Source organism: Phascolarctos cinereus, unplaced genomic scaffold, assembly GCF_003287225.1.
Source record: "Phascolarctos cinereus isolate Bilbo 61053 unplaced genomic scaffold, phaCin_HiC Scaffold_726;HRSCAF=1367, whole genome shotgun sequence".
NCBI lineage: Eukaryota > Metazoa > Chordata > Mammalia > Diprotodontia > Phascolarctidae > Phascolarctos > Phascolarctos cinereus.
This window is the reverse complement of record NW_027556098.1, coordinates 330,854,858-330,881,665: the sequence shown is the minus strand read 5'-3', so window position 1 is coordinate 330,881,665 and position 26,808 is coordinate 330,854,858. Positions and strand designations below refer to the sequence as shown.

At 40.8% G+C, this 26,808-nt stretch overlaps 1 protein-coding gene across 1 annotated transcript in view; it reads left to right on the top strand.

The window, feature by feature from the left end:
* The window catches only part of ME3 (malic enzyme 3), a 310,871-nt gene that overhangs the window by 195,034 nt on the left and 89,029 nt on the right, over window positions 1-26,808 (top strand). Inside the window, 1 exon segment of the mRNA XM_020993762.2 lies at window positions 12,397-12,558. Within this exon segment, the coding sequence (XP_020849421.1) occupies window positions 12,397-12,558 (162 nt within the window).

The following is a 26,808-nucleotide window of genomic DNA, read 5'->3' as shown; positions in this document are numbered from 1 at the left end:
GAGAGGTAGAATGGGGATAATTTCTCACATAAAACTGAGGCACAAAGAAGAGCTTTTACAGCATAGGGGAGTATGGGGGATCATGACAGGCAATGTTTGAACCTCATTCTCATCAGAATTGGTTCAAAGGGAAGAATACCTGTATGTACTAAGTTGTGTATAGAAATGTAACTTATGCAATAGGGATATAGGAGGGGAAGGAGATAGAAGAAAGGGATTGGGGTGGAGGGGGAGGATGATAAAAGGAAGAACAGATTGAGGGAGGTAGTGGTTCGTAATAAAACAGACTTTTAAGGAGGAACAGAATTAAAAAGAGAAAGAGAAGAGGAAATGGAAGAAAATAGGATGGAGGGAAAAACACAGTAATCATAACTACGAATATAAAAGGGATGAGTTCACCAATAAAATGGAAGCAGACAGCAGAATGGATTAGAAATCAGAATCCAATAATATGTTGTTTAGAGGAGACACACTCAAAACAGAAAGACACACAGAGAGTTAAAATGGAGCTTCAGCTAGATTTTAAAAAGGTAGGGGTAGCAATCATGATCTTAGACAAAGCAAAAGCAAAAATAGACCCAATTAAAAGGAATAACCAAGAAAAGTGTATTTTACTAAAAGGTGTCACAATGAATTAATATCAAAAAAAAATTTAAGGCAAGTTTCTCCGACAAAGGCCTTATTTTGCAAATATATGCTGAGTATAGAGCTGAGTCAAATTCATAAAAATAAGAGCTATTCCCCAACTGATAAATGGCCAAAGGATGTAAAGAGGCAGTTTTCAAAAGAAGAAACGAAAGTTATCTATAGTCATTTTAAAATGCACTGCATCATAACTGATTAAAGAAAGGCAAATTAAAACAACTCTGAGATACCACCTCACACCTTTCAGAAATGACAGACACTGGAGGGGATGAGGGAAAAATAGGTACCCTAATGAACTGTTGGTGGAGTTGTGAACTAGTCCAACCATTCTTGAGAACAATTTGACACTAGGCCCAAAAAGGCTATAAAACTATGCGTATCTTTTGAACCAACAATACCACTACTAGGTCTGTACTCCAAAGAGAGCAAAGAAAAAGGAAAAGGACCTGTATGTACAAAAATATTTACAGCAGCTTTTTTTTTGTGGTAGCAAAGAATTGGAAATTGAGGGGATGCTTATTAATTGAGGAATGGCTAAACAAGTTGTGGCATATGATTGTGATGGAGTACTATTGTGCTATGGGACGTGATGAGGGGGGTAGTTTTAGAAAAACATGGCAAGACCTATATGAACTGATGCAAAGTGAAGTGAAAATGGATTAACACACAGTAATTGCACAGTAACAGCAATGTTATAATGTGATCAACTGTGAAAGATTTGGCTACTCTGATCAATGCAATGATCCAAAACAATTCCAAAGGACTGATGAAGAAAAAATGCTATCCTCCTCCAGAGAGAGAACTGATGAACTCTGAGTGCACATTGAAGTATAATTTTCCACTTTATTTTTCTTGCTTTTTTTGAAATATGGCTAACATGGAAATATGTTTTACATAATTTCACATGTATAATTGATATCATATTGTTTGCCTTCTCAGTGAATATAGAAGAGGATGGGAGGGAGGAAGAGAGTTTGGAACTCAAACTTTAAAAAGAAAAAAGCTTTTAAAATAAATAATAAAACTTTAGAAGACTAATTTTTTTTTTTGGTGAGGCAATGGGGGTTAAGTGACTTGCCTAGAGTCACACAGCTAGTAAGTATCATGTGTCTGAGACCAGATTTGAACTCAAGCTCTCCTGACTCCAAGGCTGGAGCTCTATCTACTGTGCCACCTAGCTGCCCCGAAGACTAATTTTTTTTTAAAGTTACTAATTGACCAGAAAGATAAAAAGAATGTCAGAGCAGGGACCATCTTTGGGTTTATATTTAAATCCTCAGCACATAACACAAAGAAGTGCCTAGCATGTAGTATTTTGTTATTGTTCAGTCTTCTAAGTCATGTCCAACCTTTGTTACACCATTTTGGGGTTTTCTTAGCAAAGATATTGAGTAACTTATTATTTCCTAATCCAGCTTATTTTACAGATGAGGAACTGAGGCAAAGAGGGTTAAGTGACTTGCCCAGGGTCACAGAGCTAGTAAGTATCTGAGGCCAGATTTGAACTCAGGAAGTTGACTCTTCCTGACTCCAAGCCTAGCACTCTATCCACTGTGCCATCTAGCTGCTGGCACATAGTAAGCATTTACAAAAAGCTTGTTGACTGGCTAACCACAGAGGTTAAATGACCTCCCCAAGGTCACATAGATATGAAATAGCAGAACTAGAATCTTCACCCAGCACTTCTGACACTAAAAACATGACTCTTTGCACTGGTCTACTCATGACTTTACAGTCACTTTACAAACAAGGTGATGTGAAGCAATATTCTGTGTAGTATAGCATTCCTCAAATGTTGTGGCCCCAGAACTCTTTTACATTTAATTATTGAGGACTGCTTTACACTCTTAAAAATTATCGAAAACCTCAAATAGCTTTTGTTTATGTGGGTTGTATCAATATTCAACGTACCAGAAATTAAAACTGTCAAAATTTTAAAATGTCAATTCATTCAAAACAATAACAAGCCTACTGTATGTTAATCTAAAGATAGGTTTTTATGAAAATAACTATTTTCCAAAAAATAATTAGTGAGAAAAGTGGCATTGTTTTACATATTTCTATAAATCTCATTAATATTGGGGCTTAATAGAAGACAGCTGGATTCCATATTTGTTTCTACATTCAATCTGTTGTGATATGTTGTTTTGATTGAAGTAAATGAGGAAAATTCAGCCTCACACAGATATGTAGTTAGAAAAGGAGGAGTATTTTAATAAGCTACTAATGATATTATGAGGAAAATAGTTTTGACTTCACAGAACCACTGGAAGTATCCTGGGAACTTCCAGGGGTTCTAAGACTTTGCTTTGAGAACTACTGATAGAGTGGATAGAATACTTGACTAAAGACTAAGGGAAAAACACTTAAGCCTCAGTCTCCTCATCTCAGAAATGGAGTTAGTATCTTCAGTATCTGCCTCACTGGATTGTTATGAGGTTCACTGAAGACTAAATTCATCAAATGCTTCACAAACTCTAAGGTAATATATAATGTCAGGTGTTATTATTATACTATCATTATTATTAGGTTCCTTTTTTAGATATGGACAAGGACCCAATTCTTAGCAGTTTGCCAAATACTATTTCATAATCTGTTCCTCATAAATTTCCTTTGTGACCCACCCCTCATTTTGTTCTCTTGGGGTTTTTAATTTGACCTACAGAGCTAAAGGGGCAGCTGGCCCTTGGCTCTGTCCTGTGCCAAGTAAGCTTTTGAGCTGTAACCATGAGGCATCCTGAATAGATGATTAGCAGATTGTATACAGAGCCTTCCCTGGGTATGATTTCTCTTTCCCATCTATTGGTTTCACATATCAGCTAAGAATTCAGTTCTGCACCACCCCTGGCTCAGTTCTCCAGCTTCTGGTTTCTGTCCAAGAAGACAATCTTCAGGGGTGTGTCTCTAATGACCCAGAGGGAGATCTCAAAACCACCAAAGGAAATCAGCATAATCAAATGACAAGTTAACTCAGGTCAAGCCAGGGTTAGTAGATTGTCGAGACCTTGCAAAGTACTTTGTTCCATATCCTAAGACAGACAGACAATCAGTCATTCAAAACATACCCACCCAGCCCTTGAGCTGCTAGGCATTGGACTAAATGCACAAGGACACACACCTAAAAATAGGAAGACATTTCCTGCCTTCAAGGAGCTTACAGGGTAGTTGGGAAGGCAATAAAAAAAATAGAGAAATACAGATTTAAATATCAGGGTGAAAATTGCACAGCTATATATTGAATGGGCACTGTTTGAGAGAGGCAATGAGGTGCAAAGACTAATTGATATGGGCCTGGATAATAAGGGCTGTTAGTTTTGGAATGGATGGGAAGTCCCATGTGTCCTGAGCCAATCATTCAGCAGGGTCAGTAACCTTGTTTGGAACTGTGCCAATTTCATGAGGTCTCTTTAAGCTCTGTAGTTCTACCCAATGTGTTCATTCAACACACATTTGTTAAATGTATTTTTTGCATTCTATTTCTTTTTTTTTTATTGTAAAACTTTATTTAGAATGATGTTTTATTTCAGGTCAGTGCATTAATTCAACAACTTAGATATACTTTCCATCAAAACATGTTCCCCAAACAAAGCAGACATATGTGATTAAAACCTTCATTGTGATAAAGAATTTACAATCCTATTAATTTATAATTAAAGTAATATAGTTTAGGTTGTGTCTACATACATGCCACTGACCAAAAGAAAAACATAGAACAATGGTAGGAACATTAGTTTTGGTGTTATTCGTGACCTTGGAAAAGTCAGAATTATTACATTCTTTTTTAAATTAATTTATTATTTTTAGTTTTCAATATTCACTTCCACAAGATTTTGAGTTCCAAATTTTCTCCCTATCTCTCTCCTCCCCTACCCCAAGATGGCATGCATTCTGAATACCCCTTCTCCCAATTTTCACTTCCTTCTATCACCCAACCCCCCTTCTCTCATCCCTTTCCCCTTCCATTTTCCTGTAGGGCAGGATAGATTTCTATACCCCATTGCCTGTGTATCTTATTTCCCAGTTGCATGTAAAAACAATTTTAACATTTGTTTTTAGAACTTTGAGTTCCAAATTCTCTGTCTTCCTCCCTCTCCACCCACCCTCCTTGAGAAAGCAAGGAATTCAATATCGGTTATACATGTGTAGTCATGCAAAACACTTCCATAATAGTCATTGCATTCTATTTCAATCTCATTTCAATTTAAGTGTTAATAGTTGGAGGAGATCCAAAAAAGTGCAAGATATGAGTTCTTGACCTCAGAGAACTGAGTCTAGTAGGAAACATAAAGCATGACTTCAGGCCAAATCACTTCCCTTCCGTGGACTTTATCTCTTAAGTGTGCAGGTTGCACTAGATATTCTCTAAGGGCCTTTCCAATGCTAAAATTCTCTGATCCTATGAATACAAATAGTTATCACCAGAAGTAGGATGTGGAAATATTAAAAGGTAGAGGTTATAAGAGGGATAACTTTTGTTTGAGGGGGAAGGTTTCTTGGTGGAGGTGTCTGATAATCTGGGCCTTGAATAATAAGTAGGATTTCCACAGAAAGAAATGGTGGAGGTGAGGAGAAGTACTTCAGAAATAAAAATCTGAACTTTGAAAGGCTTAAAAGCAGAAAGGCTTGGAATATATTCAGTAGATAGTGAATGGATTCAGTTTGGTTAGATTGTAAGTTATAATGAAGAGTAGGAGTATGGGTTGAAGATACAAAAATAAGTTAGAGTCAGCTTGTATAGGACCTTGAATGAAAAGTCAAAGTTTTAACTTTATTCATAAGGAACCAGTGAAGGTTTGTAGGCAGGAGGTTGACAAGGCCAGAATATTAGGCAGATTAATCTGACAGCTCTATGAAAAATGGATTAGCCACAAGAGAGGCTGGAGATAGGGGAACCAAGTGGGAGTCTATAGTGTAGGCATGAGATAAGGTTCTTCTGAACAAGGGTGGTCTCAATGGAGATAGAAAGAAAAGGCCAAATGAGAAAGGTTTTAGTAGGGGAAGGGGATGAGTTTCCTTTTGGACAGGTGGAGTTTAAACTACTGGGAGAATGGCTAGGTGGAGCTGTCCAACAAGGACGCTGGAGTCTGGGATAAAGGTCAGTCTGGAAAAATTCTTCCGATTCTGTTTCTGATGCTCCCGTGGAGCATGTGCAGAGGAAGAAGCTTAGGGTTCACTTGTTATTTCTTAGTGTGTTCTCTCATTCTCACAGGAGCTCTCAGGAGCTTACATCTCAATGTTCAGGCTCCTATTCATAAGAAGAAAACTGCTGGTGAAGCTTTACCTCTCATTCTCCGCTAGGGCTGTCCATATAGGAAGATAGCACCTGTGACTCACCAGCAGCAGCTTATCCCTTCAGGGTTTGTTATTTTTCTTTTCCATCACGAGGTGGCTTTAATACACTAACTTACCATGTGCCACTAGGTTCCACTGGGAACCATTCATAGGATAGCTCACTGGAGGCAGCAGTAAGATCTATAATGGAAATGGCACCACACTTGATTGGCATCAAGAGGCCCGAATTCTAGTAAAAGTTCTGATATTTGCTGGGAGCAAATCATATCACCTCTCTCAAACTCAATTTCTTCATCTGTAAAATGGAAATAGTAATATAATATCTAGTGGAACGTGCTCAATAAATGTTTGTTGAATTGAATCAAGATAAACAAGATCTTTGCCAATTAGCCTCATCTCACCTCAATGGGAATGACAAAGATAAAATCTAGATAGAGACACTAAACAGTCACAGACCCATGTTTCTACCTGTTGGAAAGAAAGTGATGGGTCAGAGATACATCCCTCCCTTCCCCCCTCTTCCTCACCACACAACCAAGGGCAAAAGCATTCATTTTTTTTTCTGATGAATCCCCAGCTTCAGGTTGGGGTGTGGCTCAACAGCTAGGTCAGTCTAGAGTGAATTATTGGGGATGGGGGTGATGTTGTTGAAAAGTGGGGAAGTAATCCATCAGCCACTCATTCTGATGGATAACTCCAGCCTAGAGAACAGGGGGTGGGGCAGGCTGTTTAAAGTCAATGGTTATAAATCAAGACAAAAAGTGAGAATTCCTAGTCTTTTTCATTCCCACAGTGGCCATCTTCCAGTCCCGGCTTCAGGAGTGAGAAGGATGATTCAGCTAAGAATAGCCTGGCTCACTCCAAAGCTTTCCCAAGCTCCTAAATCACTCCCTATCCTAGTGTTGACACCCTCAGAGGCAACATTGGGCAGTGGGCCAGCTATGCCAAACTCCTTCCTCAGAGGCTCACTGACCCATCACTGGCATTCTCTTCTCTTGGGTCCCAATCACTTAAGCAATGAAGAGGGTAACCTCTTTACTGAAGATGTCAGAGTTGCAAAGGGCTTTAAAGATTATTTAGTTCTGAGGTATCAAACATGTGGCCTCTGCATGCAGCCCACAAACACTCAAGTTCAACCAGAATGAGATTAAAAAGTAATTTGGAAATATTTAACAAAATAAGTAAAAATACAATACAATATAGAAAATGTTCATTTGTGATTTTCTAAGTTAATATGTAGCTGCAAGGATCTGTTTCCATTTGAGTATGATATCACTGATCTAGTCTACCTGTTTGACAGATGAGAAGCTGAGGCACAGAGAATTTAAAAACTTGACTGTGGTTGTAAAACTAGTTAATGGCAAAGCTGATACTAACTCCCATGTTTAGCCGTTTTCAGTCATATCCAACTCTTTGTGACCCCATATGGGGTTTTCTTGGCAAAGATATTAGAGTGGTTTGCCATTTCTTTCTCCAGCTCATTTTACAAATGAGGAAACTGAGGCAAACAGGATTAAGTGTTAAGCCCAGAGTCACACAGCTAGTAAGTGTCTGAGGCCAGATTTGAACTCTGGAAGATGAGTCTTCCTGACTTCAGGCCTGACACTCTTTCCACTGTGCCACCTAATTGCCCCTGACTCAGCCAGTTCACTTTCCATTTTACCTGTCTGCTTCTATGCGGTTTGTTGCCTTGACACATTTACTTAGTCAAAGTTAAACCTTTTGTTCTTCAGAGTTCCCAAGGAAAGAGAGGAATGAAATATTTATTAAGTACCTACTATTTGTCAGGCACAGTGCTAAGCACTTTATAAATATATCATTTGATCCCCGTAACAACCCTGGGAGGAACCTACTATTATTATAATCTGTATTTTACAGCTGAAGAAACTGATGGAGAAAGAGGCTGAGTGACCTGTGCAGGGTTACACAGCTTGTAATGTCTGAAGCTGTATTTGAACTCAGGTCTTCCTGACTGTCCCCTGTGCTACCTAGCTACCCAGGGAAGCCAAAGACTGAGTACCAACAAAATGAACCCACAGAGAGTACAAAATATTTTAATTATCAAGCACTGTATGAAGGAATAAGTAGAAATTACTATTCAGCTACCACACCAGACCATTGAAAGTGAGAAGATAGAGATGGAAAGCAGACAATTACAACCAGGGATGTGACAGCAAGCCAAGTTGTTGTTAGTGGCGGTGTTCAAACATGTCCAACTCTTCTTGACCCCATTTAGGGTTTTCTCGGCAAGGATACTGTATTTTACAGATGAGGAAGCTGAGGAAAACAGGGTTAAGGGACTTGCCCAGGCTGACATAGCTAGGAAGTGTCTGAGGTCAAATTCTAACTTAGGCTTAACACTATCCACTGTGCCACTAGCAAAGAGGATGAGGCTAATACAAAGAATGAATCAGGCAAATACAAAGAATGAGTGCCAAGCCGAAGGTCACCAACAGTTGGGACATTCCAAGCCAAGGTAATAAGATCAGGAAAAGCAGAATATGAACAGGGAGACAGAGATAGTAACAAGGACTCAAGCAGGCATCCAAATCCAGAAACCAGACAGAGGGGTTAGAACCAAGAGGAAACATGTGAGAGACAGGACTGGAACAAAAAGAGACGAGGTCAAAATCAGGCAGTGCTAATCACCAGGTCAGCTCTCTGCCTCAGGCCTAGAAGCATGTATGACCTTCCCCAAAAGGCCAGTCCTTGGAGATCTTCAGGACATGGCAAGTGGAAACACCTGGCTGGATTGAGGAATGGAAGAGTGATGAATACCAAGATCACCAACATTGGGATAATTTGTGAGCTGTGCTTTATGAGTAATAAAGCACATTTAAAACTCTCAGTGAAAAGAAAGACATCCATCCCCCTCCTTATGCCCTCAGATTCCCTAGGCCAAGAAGAGGTCTCATGGTTCACTCCTTGCCCTCTAGTGCCACTTCCAGATGCTCATTCTGCCCCCATCACTTAATAATCTCCCCTCCTTTGAATTTTATACCACCTGGTTATCTTTGATGAATTTGTGTCACCTGGCCAAAATGAATCACATCCTTGGGCACTGAAGGAACTGGAAAATATGATTGCTGAGTCTATTAGCACAATTTGAAAGATCATAGAAAATGGGAGAGGCACCATAATGTTGGAGAAGAGTTTATGTCCCAGTTTTCAAAAAGGAGGAGAGAATAACTGTTTGCAAGGAGTTTGACTGTGATTCCTAGGAAGATTCTAGAATGAATTATTAAAGAGATAGAAACCACCTAAAATGGGGATGGGGGGGTGAGGTTTGCAAAGAGCTAACCAGCATGGCCCTATCAAGATCCCCTCCTGCACACCAGACTGACTTTATATCCTTTTTTGACAGGGTTACCAAAATGGCTTAATGAAGGAATGCTGTGGATGTTGTTTACCTAGATTTTAGCAAAGTATTTGATAAATTATCTCATACTATTTTTGTGAAAATCCAGAAGAGATGTGGACTAATCCAATCCAATAAACATTTACTAAGCACTTACTATGTGTCAGGCACTGCTAAGCCCTGGGGATACAATTAATAAAAGGAAAAACGGTCCCTGCCCTTCAAAGAGCCTACAGTGTAATGAACTAGAAGATAATATAATGAAATGGACATGGAACTTGTGGGAAATGGATGGTCTCAAAGAATAGTCGTTAATGGTTTAATATCAACTTGGCAAATGTTCTACAATGGAGTGCCCCAAGTATTAGTGCTTAGGTCTATGCTATTTAACATCTTTATCAGTCAAATTTGTAGATGACAAATCATGGATAGCTAGTACCCTGAATGACAGAGTTAGGATTCAAAAAGACCTTGACAGGCTACAGTACTGGGCTGGATCTAGTCAGATAAAATTCAATAAAGATAAATGTAAAGTCTCACTCTTGGGTCCAAAAATTCAGTTTCATAATTACAAGATGGGGAAGGCTTGGTCGAGGCAGCTGTTGGTCTGAAAAATATCTGGGGCTTTTTAGAGGAGTGCAAACTCAATGGGAATCAGCTGTGTGATGTGGCCGCCTAAAACATCCAAGGTGATCTTGAGCTGCCTTGAGAGGCACAGTGTTCAGGAGTAAGGATGTCATAGTTCCATAGTACTCCATCCTAGTGGGATAAGTTCTGGATACCATGGTGTTTGGGCATTGATGAACTGGAAAGCCTCCAGAGGACAACCAGGATGGTGAAGGATGCCGTGAATGCCATAGGGAGGCTCAAGTGAAAGAATTGGGGATGTTTAGCCTGGAGAAGAGAAGACTCACGGAGACCGTAAGAGCTGTCTTCAAAGAGTTGAATCTGCTGAAAACAGGTTAGACTTGCTCTATTTAATCCTGGGGGAAGAATCAGGAGCAATGGATAGAAGGCGCAATGAGGCAAATTAGGCTTCATGTCAGGAAAAACTGCCTGGCAATCAGAGTTAGCCCAAAGTGTATTGGGCTGCCTTGAGAGGCAGTGAGTTCCCCGTAACCCACTCTGGAGGTTCTCAAGAAGAAGATGGAGGAAAATTTGTCAAGTGGATTGTAGTGGAGATTCCTTAAGTGAGCGGGTTGGACTAAACAGTCAGTGAGAGCCTTTCCAACTCTAAAGTCCTGAGATTCTTTCACTGTGTCACACCTTGTGACTGCAATGCATAATGTTCAGTATGCTTTCCTTCCTTTCACTACCTGGCTCATATGTCGCTCTCCATGCTAAACCATCATTTCCTGCCTGACTGCATCCTTCTAGATTTCATCAGCGTTCTCCAGGAATCTCATAGTCCTTCAAGATCACACTAACCTTGAATCTCACGCCTGCTCAGCACACCCCTATTCCTGTGGTGCCTCCCTCCCTTTGATTGGAGAGGGAAGAGGGTGAACAGAGAGTGCTCCTTCCATATCCTCCATCTAAGGAGGGCACACAGGGCACCATCTCTTCATTTCCCACAGTGTGCACTGCCCTGGACTTCATCATGTCCCAATACAGTATACCCTTCCCCTCTTTACAGCTGCTTTTTATGTATTGTCTCTCCCGTTAGATCATGAGCTCTGTGAGGATGGAGATTATCTTTTGTCTTTGTTTGCATCCCCGACACAGTGCCTAGCACATAGTAGGCACTTAAGAAATTTTTGTTGACTGTTTGCTGAACCCTGCCATCATTCTCCCTGACTTCTATATCCATGTTGATGATTTCTCTAACACCATGGCCTCTTAGTTTATCAACCTCCTCCATTCCTTTGACTTCCATCTTTACTTTTTCTCAACCACCCACAATAGAGGTGACACTTTAGACCTCACCATCACCCATAACTGTTCCCCTGGACTATCACTAAGATGATAATGACAATTCAAGTACTTAACCTATACTATGTGAAAGCATTTGAAGAATTCTCTACTGGCTATTCTGTAAGCTTGGATAAGAATCCAAACATAGGTCACTGTAATGTACAATATTACATATTATATGCTTTAGGGAGTTATAGGCAAAGTACTATCTAGGGTTCAAAGGGGAAGGCTACTGCTGACAGAGGGCTCAAGCAAGGTTTTATGGAGGTAATGGCATTTTAATCTGGATTTAAAGGATGTATAGGAAGTCAACAAGGGAAGAGGCAGACAAATTCTAGGCACAGAACTCAGAGTGAACAAAATCACAAGGGCTGGAGAATTCAAACTATATTTGGATACAGAGAGTGCTCCAGTTTGAAGTGGAGGGAGTAAAAGGTATGTAAGGAGCAATATGAAGTAAGTCTAGAAACAAAGGGCAGCATCAAAGTCTGAAGGCCTTTAAAGGCCAGGGAAATTAATTCTAAATTTACTCGCGGGGGAAAAGAGAGCCCCTGGTTGGTTGGTTGGTTTTTGAGCTAAGAAGTGACAGAGCTGTGCTTAAGGAAGATTATTCAGAAAGTGATATGAAGGATGGATTGGAGGGAGGGAGAGTAGGGACAGGCAGACCACTAAGGAAGCAATTATCTAGGCAGGTGGTAATGAGGGCCTGAAGTAGGGTAGTGGGAGGAGGATTAATGCAAGCAGGGACTGTGAGAGAACTGGCAATGATGGAATCAATAGGCCTGGGTAACCAATTGGATATGAGGGAAGGGCGAGCCAACATCCAGTATTACGTGAATCTCTCTGGCTGATTGGTTTCCCCAAAGATCAGCCAAAATGAAACTGACCAGCACAACTGAGTTGACTTCAGTTCCTACAGTATCTGCTGGGAACTACTGGTTTGGAATGCAGTCCAGGTGTATTTCAGTCATCTCTCCTCTGTGGAATTTCCCAATGGCCAGCCAAGAATCATGGAGTTACTTTTTTTAAAGAGGAAATTTAATGAAATTCTTTAGTCTTATCACATTCCAAGAAAGTCATAGAGTGTTTGGTTTTAATATCTAACTTGCCACAGCTTATAAAATAAACGTATCATCCAAGATGGGATCTCTTTTGCCAACTCAGCGTGCCTAGGTTTTGTTTTTCAGGCTGTGGTGGTGACAGATGGAGAACGCATCCTGGGCCTTGGAGACCTGGGCTGCTATGGCATGGGCATCCCAGTGGGCAAACTCGCATTGTATACTGCTTGTGTTGGAGTGAATCCACAGCACTGCCTTCCAGTTCTGCTAGATGTTGGCACTAACAATGAGGTAAGAGGCCCAGCACATGGGAAAGAAGGAGATGGGTATAAAGATGTTCCCTCAACCAGGGATACCCAAGCAAAACAGCACCTAGAAGAGTGGGTAGGGCAGGGGGAAAGAGAAATAAGTTATACTTGGGAATAAAGTATCCAGGGCATGTGAAGGAAATATTCTCGGAGTGAATGGAGAAACAGAACCTCCAATTCCAGGGAGAAAAGATAGAAGGATGACACAAAAGGTGTATAAAAGAATGATAGTTTAACTATATGAAAAAATGAATCTTGGTGTATATATATGGAGGAATGATATTTAAATATGACACATAGGGATTATAGAAGAAGAATAACTAGGGTATGAATGATACTTGGAGTAGTGACAAATGCTGTCCAGAGCTTTTAAGGAAAATTCTGCTCATAGTTGGTTTGTTTGGGTTTGGGATATGTTTTGGAGGGTGGTCAGTTGAACCTGGGAAGCTGATTAGGATGAGAACAGGTATCTGCTCTGCAACTTATAGTCTTAGAGTTCTCTGGGACCCTGAGAGCTTAAGGGACTTGTCCAGAGCTAGTATATGTCAGAGGTGGGGTTTGAACCCAGGCCTTCCTGACTCTGAGGCCAGCTCCCCATCCACAATGCCTCCCAAGGTCCATAATGTTTAAAGAAATGATGCCAAATATACATGAAAGAAAGGTGTAGACACATCTGGATGTAAGAAGGAGTAATTCACAGGGTGTATAGGTGAATAATGCCAAATGCCAGTGGACAAAATGGTGCGTGGACATATGGAACGGTGCAGTGGAGAGAGCACTATGCTTGGAGTCCAAGGATGTGAGTTCACATCCTGACTCTTACCACTTGTGTGATTTTGGGGAAATTGCTTTACTTTTCTGATCCTCAGTTTTCTATAAAAGAAGGGCATTGAAGTAAATGACATATGAGGTCTCTTCCAACTCTAGGCCTGTGATCTTATGATCTATGACCTCTATTTTTACCTTTTTATCTTCAAGGCCTACTACTGTGCTTAGTCACATATCATATGGCTATCCGGGAGAATAGTGAAAACAGTGGTCAGGGTGTAGGGGAGAAATAACTAGAACATATTAGGGAAACCAAGTCTATGTAAAAAAAAATAATTTTGAATCTTGGAAGCTCAATTGGATCTTTCTGCAGAGGAATGGTATCTAGGTTTGTTTGTACTCATAATAGTCTTTTGCTCAGTGGGCTCTATGAGTCTGTCTTTTTGTTCCCCTGGCCAGGGCTAGCCCTCAGCAAAATTATGGGCACTTGTCCTCCATAAAGACCAACACCTCCTATATGCACCCCCCATCCTCCTTGTCTCCCTTTTCCTGTACCTTCAGGTATCTATTTGACCTGTGGCTACCTTCCTCCCCACCCCACCCCCCACTTAGGCCTAACCTCCTAGATTCCAAAATTACTTTCCCTTATGCTCTTCCTATTTCCAACACCATAATAAAAACCCACCAACAACTTCCTTATTTTTTCAGGTGAATCTGTTTCAAGGAGGTAGGAAGGGGAAAGATGTAAAGGCCAGGGTTAAAAAAAAAAAACCAAGGAGACTGACTTACATGACTTTTGAGGTGCCTTCCAACTTCATTCCCAAAGGAACAAATTTCTAATGAGGAAATCCAAACATAAGGACAAAGATGGTAGAGAAACTATTGTGGGAGGAGAGAGATGATACAGAGGCTTTCTTAGTGCTGCTTAAATCCCCATACTTACACCCAAGGCTAGTGTGGTCCCCTCAACAAAATGAATTCAGCAATCTGGTCATGGGAACCGAAGAACTGGCATAAAAAAACCACCAAGAAGGGACCAAAAAAAAAAATCTCAGCCTGGCATGTACAGGCCTGCTTTCCTGTGGTCAGGGTAAGGAAACTGACCCATTCACAGGAGGGCAGTTTGGAGTTGATGGTGTGGCAGCTGCAAAGGTTTCCAGGTGGTTTGGGCCTAATTAACTTCAGGCATCTGTCCTGAGGCTAGCTGCCCTCAGCTCTAGGCAAGCCATGGCTTTGCATCTGTTAGCAGTTTCCGTCCCCATGACTCTGACTCAGAAAAGATGATATTTGGCCTTCTATTCCTTGCCAATAAAGACATCTGCAGGGATATTTTTTCAATAAAAAAAATACCACATCTTTAAATGTGGCCGGCTATATTGCAGGACTCAGCAACTGAGGTCCGGTGACCCCCCATATTAAAAAAAAAAATAGAGAAATTCAGGGGGGTGGTACAACTGGGACATAGGCAGTGTGAGTTAAGAGTTAGAACCATGTAGGCTTTAGCCATGGGATGGAGTACAGAAGAGAACAATTGGGCTATCATTGCTAAGGGTCTAGGGGAGGCAGTGTGATTGGCAGAGAACGTCTGAACTAGGAGTTAGGAGGCCTGGGTCCTATCCCAGACTCTGCCACTGTGTAGCTGGGGGACGACGTTGGATTGACCACTTTGTCTCTCTAGGTCTTTGATTCCTCGTTGGTCAAATAAACAGGTTGTAGGAGACCCCCTTGGCTGGAAGTAGGCCCCTAATAAGAGCATGTTGGATATGAAAATGAACATCTGTGAAGTCCCTTCCATCTGGAACAGTCTATGGAAAGAGCACCAGATTTGTAGTCAGAAGCCTCGGCTTGGAATTCTGCATCTGCTACCTTGAGCAAGTCATTTGAGTCTCAGTTTCCTCATCTGTAAAATGAGAAAATGGTACTAAAGGATCTTTCTAAGGTCTCTACCAACTCTAAATCCTAGGATTTATGATCTACGTTTCTTTTCTGAAAATCCCCTTCTCCCTCCTTCATACCTCACTCATAAGACAATTGGCCAGCATACATTTATTAAGCTCCTACCTTGTGCCAGGCACTAGCACTGGGAATACAAAAAGAGGCAAAAAGATGATTCCAGCCCTCAGGGAGCTTATTAGTCTAATTAGGGGGTGGGGTGGGGGTGGGGAGAGAAAACATACAAAAGGAAAAAGGTGACTGAAAATCCTAGGGTGTGGAGAGGGTGAGGGAGGGCTGGGGAAGCTGCCCAATATGGAGGCGTGGTGGAAAACTCAGAGAAGTCTCAAATAGAGCACCCAGGTGAGAAATAACATGTTCAGAGCTGAGTTGCCTTCTTCAGTGGAGGTTTCGGAGTTCTTGGCTCCACCCTCAGGTCAGAGGGGCAGAGAGTGGTGATGAAGCTGATGCGATCTTAAAGGATGATTAGGTCTTCCCAATAATGAGCTTCCTGGAGCGTGGTGGATAAATCAGAGAAGTCCCAAAGTAGAGCAGGCAAGTAAGAAATGGGATAGAGCTCCTCTGGCTAGCTTCTCTGGTGAGTAGAGCCTCGTCTGAAGCCTCATCTGGAGGCAGAAAGTCTACCTAGGTTATAGGACCTAGTTCCATAGCCTCTTAAGCATGAAATTTAAAGTGAGAAAGGGAATTAAGAGCAAGAGTAAAGGGGAAAGAGGGAATAATAATAATATGGAATCCTCTGTATTATTGAGGCTAATTGCCCAGCTCTGATTTTAGAGTATGAACTTTCTTTCTCAGATCATACCTACGTTCTTTCTGAGAATGGGAGTTTGGGTGTGAGAGTGGACATGTGTGTGTGTATGTGTGTATATATCTATATCTATATATACATATCTCTATCTATCTATCTCTATATCTGTATATACATACACGGTTGTATTTTGCTTTCAAGACTACTTGGGGACCTTGGTTTTAAACCGATGAAGTACTTTAGGCTAAGAATCTTGACCTTTCCCCTCTACTACCACTGCAAGGCTATTCATATCATATAATAATAATTGCTGACATTTATGTAGTTCTTTATATGCGTTTGCTCATTTGATCATCATAGAAATTCTGTAAGGTAGATCCTACAGCTATTTTTAACCTCATTTTACAGGTGAGGATACTAAGGTTCAGGAAGGGAGGCAGTGTGGTACAGTGGAGAGAACACTGGCTTAGAATTAGAGGATCTGGGTTCAAATCCTGCTTCTGATGCCTCCTTCTTTTTTGATGTTTTAAACAATTCTCTTAATCTTCTTGTGCCTCAGTTTCTTTATCTGTAAAATGAAGGGATTGGACTAGATGGCCTCTGAGGATGGATGTAAAAGAAAAAAAAAGCAACTCCCTAACAATTTTGTTATTTTTATTATTTGTTATTTTGGGGTGGGTTTTTTTTTTGTTATTTAGTCATTTTTCAGTTGTGACTGAAAAGAATGGAAGGCAGAAACCCTATTTGGGGTTTTCTTGGCAAAGATACTGGAGTGGCTTGCCATTGCCTTCTGCAGCTCATTTTAATAAATGGGGAAACAGGGGCAAACAGTTTCTAAGTGACTTACCCAAGGTTACACAGATAGGAAGTGTCTGAGGCCAGATCTGAACTCAGGAAGGTGAGTCTTCCTGACTCCAGGCCCAGCACTTTATCCACTGTACCATCTAGCTGCCCCAGTTAGAGCTGTAAAAAAATGGAATGGGATGCCTGGGGGAGGTAGTGGGTTTCTCATCATTGGAAATCTATTAATGGAGAATGGGCCATCATCTAGGGAAAGGAAATCCTTTCCCTGGTATGGGTTGGACAAGATGACCTCTGATCTCCTTCCAGAGCTGAGATTCGGGGTGTGTGTGTGTGTGTGTGTGTGTGTGTGTAGTTTGGACAGGAATAGGTGATGGCAGGAGTAGAGAAGTCTCAGACCCAGACTCATCCTTGTCTTTATTCTTCTCTTCCTGGTCCTATGAGGATGTAAAAGAGGTAAAGGTAAGATATTAGGGGACTCCATTTTACCAAGCAGAAAACTTAACCCTTCAAAATGAGGTGATTTGCTCAGTCTCAGAAATTACTTTTTTCATAGATTAATAATTATTACTGGGTCAGCTAAGGTATGATCACAAAGAACAATCAGCCCTGTAGCACAATAAATGATTGAGGAATTAAACAATGTACAAATAATTAACATGAGGCAAAGAATAAAAGAGGCGTTTAGCTATTATAGATAAATAATCCATTTTATGGTTCCCTGCAGAGATATATCATTTATCTTCTTTTTCATTGTAGAAAACCCCTAGGTAATTTAACTGACTATAATTAGAAAATAGCTTTATTGAAGCTGTATATAAATATTGTTTCTTCAACCAGAAATTATTTAATAAGCAAATGTCCAACGCTTTTTCCCCATCCAATTCAACCATACAGGTGGGGCCCATATTAAGAAAATAAAATATACAAAAATCCAAACTCATGAAGCAGTCAAAATAGGGTGAGGGAGATTATTCCCTTATGAAAAGGATACATGGCTAGTGGAGAAGTAGAGAGAGAGCTCTGGACCTTGAATCAGGAAGACCTGAGTTCAAATTCAACCTCAGACACTTGATAGCTATGAGCCCCTGAGCAAGTCACTTAACCTCTATTTGTCTCAGTTTCCTCAACAGTAAAATGGAGATAATAATAGCATCTACCTCCCAGAATTGTTCAGAGAATCAAACGAGGTAGTATTTGTAGAAAGCACTTAGCACAGTACCTGGCATGTGCTGTTCAGACGTTTCGGTCATGTCCAACTCTTTGTGACCCCATTTGGGGTTTTCTTGGCAAAGATACTGGAGTGGTTTGCCATTTCCTTTTCCATCCTGCAGGAGCTTTATAAATGCCTATTGCCTTCCCTTCCTTTAAATAACGAGAGCTATAATCCCAGACAGGGCTAGAGAGGACCTCCAATCTCCTCATTTTACAGATAAGGAAACTGATATCAAAAGTGGCAAAGTGACTTGCCTGAGGTCACATATTTAGTAAGTGACTGAGCCAGGACTTCAATCCCAGGTGTCCAGATTCCAAGTGTAGTACTTTCCCCCAGTTTCATGCTTCCACCTCACACAGTGCTATTCAAAATAATGATTCGCTTTGCAGAATCTCTGTTTGGATGTACCTCCTCAGGAATGTCTCCCTCATGTAAAACAGGGCACAGCTGACCTGCCTGTGCTAGGCAGTGGGGTTAAGTGACTTGTCCAGGGTCACACAGCTAGTAAGTGTTATGCCTCTGAGGCCAGATTTGAACTCAGGTCCTCCTGAATCCAGGGCCAGTGCTCTATCCACTTCGAACCTAGCTGCCCCCTACCTTTGCTTTCTATCTCCATGTCATCTTTCACATCCATCCCCTTTGTCTCTGCTCATACAACCACCACCCTGCTTCTGGCCCTCATTACTTTGCATCTGGACTACTGAAATAACCTCCTTATTGATCCTCAGCCTCCAGTCTCTCCTCTCTCCAATCCATTCTCTACCCAGCTGCCAAAGTAACCTTCCTAAAGCATGCTTCGGACTGTGTCACTCCCTGGCTCAAAATCCTTAAATGGCTTCCTAACAGCTTCTAGTTTAAACTCCCTTAGATTGGCATTGAATTTGTTAAATAATCTGGCTCCAACTAACCAGTCCCATTTTATTTCATATTATTCCCAATTACCTTCTCTACAATCTGGCTAAAGTGGGCTATTCTTACCCCAAATCAGGATACTATCTCCTGCCTCTGTACATTCATTTAAGCTATTCCCCCAGGCTTGGAATGTACTCCCTCATCATACGACTTTCAAAATCCCCTTCTTCCTTTAAGGCTCAGCTGAGGTCCATGTCTTCACTGAATCATTCTAGTTGCTAGCGTTCTCTTCCTCCTCAAATTATAGCATAATTCATGCTATATTCCCCACCCATCTCCAAGTAGACTGTAAGTTCCCTGAGGCCAGGGACTCTTTTTTTAAATTCCTTCCTTCCTCTTCCTTCTTCCTTCCTTCCTTCCTTTCCTTCTTCCTTCCTTCCTCTCTTCCTTCCTTTCTTTCTTCATACCCAGGATATACAAATACAATATGCATACATAGTCTTGCACAATGTCAATGTCAGTCAATAAACATTTATTAAATACCTACTGTGTTAGGCACTGTGCTTAATACATGATTTATAAAAGTCTGTTGAATTGAATTAAATTGTCTTCCAAAAATCCATATCACTGAAAGAATTTGACTTTTGGATTTCTATCCCACGGTCATTCAATCTCGGGGATGGGGAGAGGGATATTTATTGTGTGTATGTATTTTGCCCTGGTTTTTTTTTTCAGCCTCATAATAATCTGACAGTATGTGTGCCTCCATAAAACATCATAAGGTAATAAGAAAAGAACCCTAGTCAAAAGCCATAGGAAAAAAATCCCATATATGTTTCCTGTTTGAGGAAAACATGTGCCCTTAGCAGCCCTGAAACTCTGAGTCCTTTACCTGCCAAACCAGGGAAGGTTTAAAATAATAAATATACAGGGCATCGACCCCATGAAGAAGGGATTTCCCACTAGGATGTCCCATGACTAAGTTCCTGAGGCAAAGGGTTGAAAGGAAGGGAGTCCTTCCCTGATTACTCACTTCAGTCCTTCAAAATATCCGGCTGTTGGCTCACCTGGCCCTCCCCAGAGAACCACAGCAGTCACTGTGTCCTACATGTCCAGTCCTTTGTTTTATTTTCCCTACTTATTACTATTTTTCCTACTTCCTATTTTTCTTCTTGCCTCTTTGTCTTCTGAAGTCATGCCAAGGGTTCTTGCTGAAGAACTGAAGGAAATTGTGGTTGTGGTGCTCTTCATGGGCTATGGAAGGTTGGGTAACTAGCAGACAGAATCCTTAGGCTAACTTAGACCCTTGAGATGGAATATAACAGTTAAGCCTAATGTGGCACTAGCGGATCTGAGAATGAGGACTCATCCTGGAGTGGTAGAGTGGAGAGGACCACACTTGGGGTCCAAAGAACTAGCTCTGACATTTACTAGCCTTGTAACCTTGGGTAGGTTATTTTATCTTCTGTGGATCTCAGTAGCCTCATCTGTAAAATGTCTTCCCTTTACCGACTCGGATTCAGTCCCCCTACCCCAGGCCTCAGTAGAATATTTAATACATTACTGCAGCCTAATAATTCATTACTTGGGGTCAGCCTTTTGGTGATGAACTTTTCCAAAGTCAGTCAGGCTGATCCTCAGATAACAGATGCAAAATACACTGAGCTCAAGTTCATATAACAATAATCATAGAGAGGCAGTGAGTGTGGTATTGTGAATGGAGAACTGGCCTCAGAAATAGGAAGACCTGGGTTCATACTCTGGCTGTGTGACCCTGGGCAGGTCACTTAACTTCCCAGTGCCCCGACAGCTTTCTGTAAGTTAAAGAAAAGGTGCCAACTTACATTGATAAAGAGATTGTCTTCATCTAGGAATTACCTAAACCAGTGAAATGATATATAATGGAATCTTGTGCTAATAATGGTAATGATATTCAGGACCCTTAGTGTTTATAGACCATGGATGTGCTAAATATATAAACAGTGTTTTAGCTACATGGATTTATTATCTGATCTCTGGACTTAACTTTCCATCTCTTACCTTTGTGACTTTATACAAGCCTTTCTTCACATCTGGAATGTACTCCTCTGAATTTCTCATCTCTGAATTTTGAATCTTTCTTTCTTCAAGGTTCAGCTCAAGTGGCATCTTTTGTGTAAACCTTTATCTGATTCCATCTGCCCTCCCTCAGCAAACAACAACAACAACAACAACAAACTATTCATGCTTTTTCTCTCTCCTCAAATTTTACTAGAGCACTTTGTCAGATGTTTCTTGTTCCTGCTCTCCATCCCTGCCCCCAGCTCCCCACCTTGAATTATATATTGGGCTTTTATATTCAACTCTATTATGTATGCTATGTGACTGTATATAGCAAAGATTATGCTTCAGATACACTGTATTTTATACTGAATCTGTTTTAACTGTGTGCTCTGTGAAATGATAACATCTGTCAAAATAGACATCCTTCAATCTCTCAAGTTATTTGCAGGTATCTGCACTGAAATTTTGCAGTGAATTTGCAGTATTTGCATTGAAAATTTCTTACTAAGGGAGAAGATAGATGGCAGGGAGGGTGCCCAAGTGAGATTTCAGTAAAAACTGAAGGTCTGCAGAGACTTAAAAGGAAAGCATTCAGATGCAAAGTAGACTTCGGAGTCTTGCCTACATCCCAAAATTGCCTCTGAAGAGGCCAGCAAGACAACAAATCCTGTCTCTGAGTCATAGACTACATTTATACAGTTGTGTCTAGTTACTCATTTACATAAGATTCCCAAAGAAGTAGAGGTGAAGAAGGTACTGATCATCCTAAGAGATGGGCTGATTGTCTAAGAGGCAGAGGAACTAGAGACCAAATTGCCAATATTCATTGGATTATGGAGAAAGCAAGGGAGTTCCAGAAAATGGGGCAAGTCCTTAAAGAGATAGGAGTAGCAGATCATCTTATCTGTCTCCTGAAGAACCTGTGTGCAGGTCAAGAAGCTAGAACAAAACATGGGCCAACTAATTGGTTTAAGATTGGAAAAGGAGTACAATAAGGCTATATATTGTCACCTTATTTATTTAACTTATATGCAGAATACATGATCCAAAATGCCAGACTGAATGATCAAAAGTTGGAATTAAGGTTGCCAGGACAAATATCAACAATCTCAGATATTCAGACAGTACCACTCTGATGGCAGAAACTAAGGAGGAATTAAGAAGCCTCTTGATGAGAGTGAAAAAGGAGACTGTAAAAGCTGACTTGTAGTTTACCATAAAAAAAAAACCCCTAAGATCTTGGCAACTGGTCCCATTACTTCTTAGCAAATAGAGGGAGAAGAAATGGAAGCAGTGTCAGATTTTATGTTCTTGGACTCAAAGATCACTGCAGATGGTGACTGCAACCATGAAATTAAAAGATTCTTGCTCCTTGGAAGGAAAACTCTGACAAATCTGGACAGCATACTAAAAAGCAGAGATATTACCTTGCTGACAGAAGTCCATATAGTCAAAGCTGTGTTTTTCCAGGAGCAATGTATGGCTGTTGGACTATTAGCTGAGTCCTATAGAATCAATGTTTTCAAATTGTGGTGCTGGAGAAGATTTCTGAGAGTCTCTGGGATAGCGAGGAGGTCAAATCAGTTAATACTTAAAGAAATTAATTCAAATTACTCACTGGAAGATCGAATACTAAAGCTGAAGCTTAAATACTTTGGTCACCTAATGTTGGGACAGATTGAAAGCAAAATTAAAAGGGAATGGCAGGGGATGAGATGGATAGATAGTATCATGGAAACAATGAACATGAACTTGGACAGACTTTGAGAGATAGTAGAGGGTAGAAGGATCTGACATGCTACATATGGTCCATGGGGTCATAAAGAGTCAAACACAGGGGCTGTTGACTTAGCTGAAAGAGCTCCTGCAGAACTACAGCTAAGGAGGTACTGGAGCTAGCTTGACCATTTTTGGAGAGTTCATTGTTCAATTGTGGACATTTATACCTTGGAAATTGGTAAATGCTGCAAATCAGGGCTTGACTTGAGGGTTTGGTTGATTTCTAGACTTAGAAAATGATGGGGGGGGTGCAGCTAGGTGGCGCAGTGGATAGAGTACTGGCCCTGAAGTCAGGAGGATCTAAGTTCAAATCCTGCCTCAGACCAAACACTTGACACTTACTAGCTGTGTGACCCTGGGCAAGTCATTTAACCCCAATTGCCTAAATTTTTTTTTAAAAATTGAAAAATAAATGATGGGGGGAAATGCTAATAATAAGCATTTAACTTGAAAGTGTGCTGTCCAGCACAACCATGACTAACTGAAAAGATCTCTTTAACACTCCAGCTAAAGACAGTTAAGTACCCTTTAGCCTAGTCAGTAGCTAAAGGTGAATTTAAAATCATAGCTATCCACTAAAGAGTGAAAACCCAGGGCATTGACCTGTTCAGCAGAGGTGTCCAAGAGCCCAGTAGCAAAGCAGCCTGCCCAATATAATCTAGTAGCCACTCCCTAGTGAGCTCCCTAGCACTATTCAGCAATAAAGCAGCCTGCCCAAGCTAGTTCAGGAGCAGTAGAGCCCAGTGAGGAGTCAGACTAACCACTGAGTGACCTTTCCATCCCAACCCAGCAGCAGATAGGTTCATCCAAACAAGTCATCATGCCCTAGGAGGATCAAACCCAGATGAACATTGGTCCAGCAGAGAAACCATAGCCTGCCCAGCTAAAGAGGAGACAGAAGCATAATGAACTATGTGAGAGCCTCTAGTGAGAGAGGAGACACAAAATTCTGTAATTTTGAGTTATGAGTTGCCTTAGATATGTATGCCCTACTACCGTTGAACTTTGGATTCCTGACTACTCTTCCTCCTCTTAGACTCTAGGTATATTTATGGGAAAGTATGCCTTTGGTATTGGGAAAAATTATTTGTAATTACTGTCCTTGCTATGCTATTTGAGTAAATACCTTCGCTAAAAATCTGCTTCAGTACAATGGCTGATTGTCAAAGAGAAAGAAATTGTTGGTGGCTTGTAGGCTAGTGTTTTTGGAGGACAGCTACCCACAGCATTACCCCTAGAACCTTGAGAATAGTAACAGCCATCCCTCCAGGGACCCAACTGGCCAGTGACAGTCTGAGTTGAGTGAGTAACTTTATTTTACATATTCAGTAATACAACAGTTATGAATACTTAAACTCTCAACTATGTAAAAGTCATCTCAAAAGAAAATGGCCTGACTTAAAGGAAACATATTTGAAAAAATTATTGCTGTGCATTTTTACTCCAAAATAAAAAGAAAAAAAATTAGCAATTTTTCTCTAATGGATCCTAAAAATAGAAAATCCAATAATTAAAATCATGAGTGGAGAATCTCTCTAGTAGGTCCTTGTAAATGCATGGGCCCAACATTTATCTCAGACAAAGTTCTACACATAATGATACTCTGTGTGTATTCTCCCAACTGACATGTGTGCTAACAAGTCAGGTTCCCAGAGCTCTGCTGGCTGTCTGTTTCCCTTAACATCCTCTGGCAGTAGCCCAGAAGGGCTGTGGGATTTTTCTAATACTATCAGCTCAAGCCCTGATTCCAGTATATTCCCAATGTTAGTCACCAGTGATTATTTCCCCAATATCTTTTGCCAGTGCCACTCCCAATAGATTTGGTTCATAAAGACACCCTCTATCAGTCTTTCCAGAGTTCCTTTATCCTAAGACTTAACTGAGTTTGAGAATGAAGGAGAGATAAACAACAATTAGGCTCTAAATGTCATATTGAAGGAGGGAAAAGACTTTGCCCCCCAAATCCTCTCCCTGTGTCCACCACATGAACCATAGTCTGCTTGCTCACAGTGATCCCTAGAACTAAGAGACTCTCTCCAAATGAGAAAATGTTGGTGTTCCTGTTGCTATGTTTGATAAATATTTTTTTAGACCAGAAGGTCATTTGTTTTCCAGCTTGAATCTACCACATTCTGATCTGGTGGGTGAGGTGAAGTGGGGGTTGAGGGAACCATTTTGGTTTGCAGACTGTCTTTGCCAAGAAAAATCTTTAAAAAACAGCCCTAAAAGAAACCCAAGAAACCTGGGGCAGTGGGGGAGGCAGGCTTGGGGGAGGTTGCTAGATGTTTTCTAAATCCTATTACAGAAGGTTGCAATTGACCTCTGTTTCAATAATCGGCATAGCTTACAATTACAGAATCATAGAATGTTCTCCAGCACTTAGGTCAGTGCCTTACACATAGTAGATGCTTAATAAATTTTTGCTGGATTGGATGGACTTGGCTTTAGAGTAAAGATCATAAAGTAGAGAGATAAGATCATCAGACTGGGAGTCAAGACCTGACTAGCTCTGCCACTAACTAGGTATGTGACTTTTAAACTCATAGAATCAATCAACCAACCAACAGAAACTTTTTAAACCTAACTCTACTGTGTGCTGAGCACTGTATTGGGCACTAGCTCTTTCCACAGTCTTACCTCATCAATAGGTATTTATTGGGGGCAGCTAGATGGCGAAGTGGATAGAGCACTAGCCCTGGATTCAGGAAGACCTGAGTTCAAATCTAGTCTCAGATACTTGACACTTACTAGCTGTGTGACCCTGGGCAAGTCACTTCACCCCATTGCCTCGCCAAAAAAAAAAAGGTATTTATTAAATGCCAACTATGTTATAGTCACTGTGCTAGGCACTGCAGATACAAATACAAAAACTGAAATGCTCCTTTAGGTGTTTATTTTCTATCAGGGAAGACAAAATATAGATATATGCATATAGAGAGAGTAAATATAAGGTAGTTAAATACTAGGTGGTATTCTTTAACCTCCAGGTAAAGAGTGCATTCCAGGCATAAGAAGCAGCCAGTGCAAAGAAGGCACATAAATGGGAGATGGAGTGTCATGCATGAGGCACAGAGAGAAGGCTAGTTCATCTGGACTAAAGAGTACAAGAAGAGAAATAATTAATAATGAGGCTGGAGAGGTAGGTTGAGACCAAGTTGTGAAGGGCTTTAAAAGTCAAACAGAATTTATGTTTTATCCTAGAGGCAATAGGGAGCCACTGCAATTTATTGAATAGGGGAGTAACATAGTTCCATGTTTAAAGTAAATCGTCCCTTCATTCTAGAGACAAGGAAATTACCAGGTATATTAAAAGATTGCCTGTGTTCGTACAACTACTGAGTGATAGATCTCAGCCTCCTGCCTCCAAGTCTATTGTTCTTTCCACATTACCGTGCTGTCTATCAAAATTGATGCCATGTAGCTCTAAGGGAGAAAGGGACCTTTATCACAGTGGCCGGAATGTAGAGCAAGGCTTGCCAACCCCACCTCTCCCCTGCTTTGAGCATAATGGGAGTTAACAGGATTCAGTCCCTCTAATCTACCTGTGATTGAAGGTTGAGGGGACTTTCCCTAGATGGGAGGTGGGAAAGGTATAAGGAAAGAACAGACAAGTTCTTGATGGCTGTCAAAACATGAAAAGGTGCTTAAGTAATCCTTGAGCTGAAAATGGGTTGATTAATCTCAGAGGCATGTTGTCCCAGGCCAGTTTCATAAAAGAGCAGTAGCACTTTCCAGCCCCTTTGCCCCACAATCCCATGAAAAAGAAGCCTTGGCAGCAGCTAACATCTCCAACACAATTCAACAATTCATTGGAGAAGCAATACACAGGAGCTGTAGAGACAGAAAAATAAAAAGAAGAGCCTCATTGGATGATGGTTGTAGAGGTAGAGTGTAGCATCCATTATAAGGTTGGTTTTTAAAAAATTTATAACTAAGTCTTCTGTTAACCTGCTATGTCCTTTTTTATTTGCTTCTTGGCTCTGACTCTTACCAAAGGGCTACATCTGTGACATGTGACCCTTACCATGTTCCCAGACCTTTAGCCTGACTCTGATGGCCCACTTTCATTATAC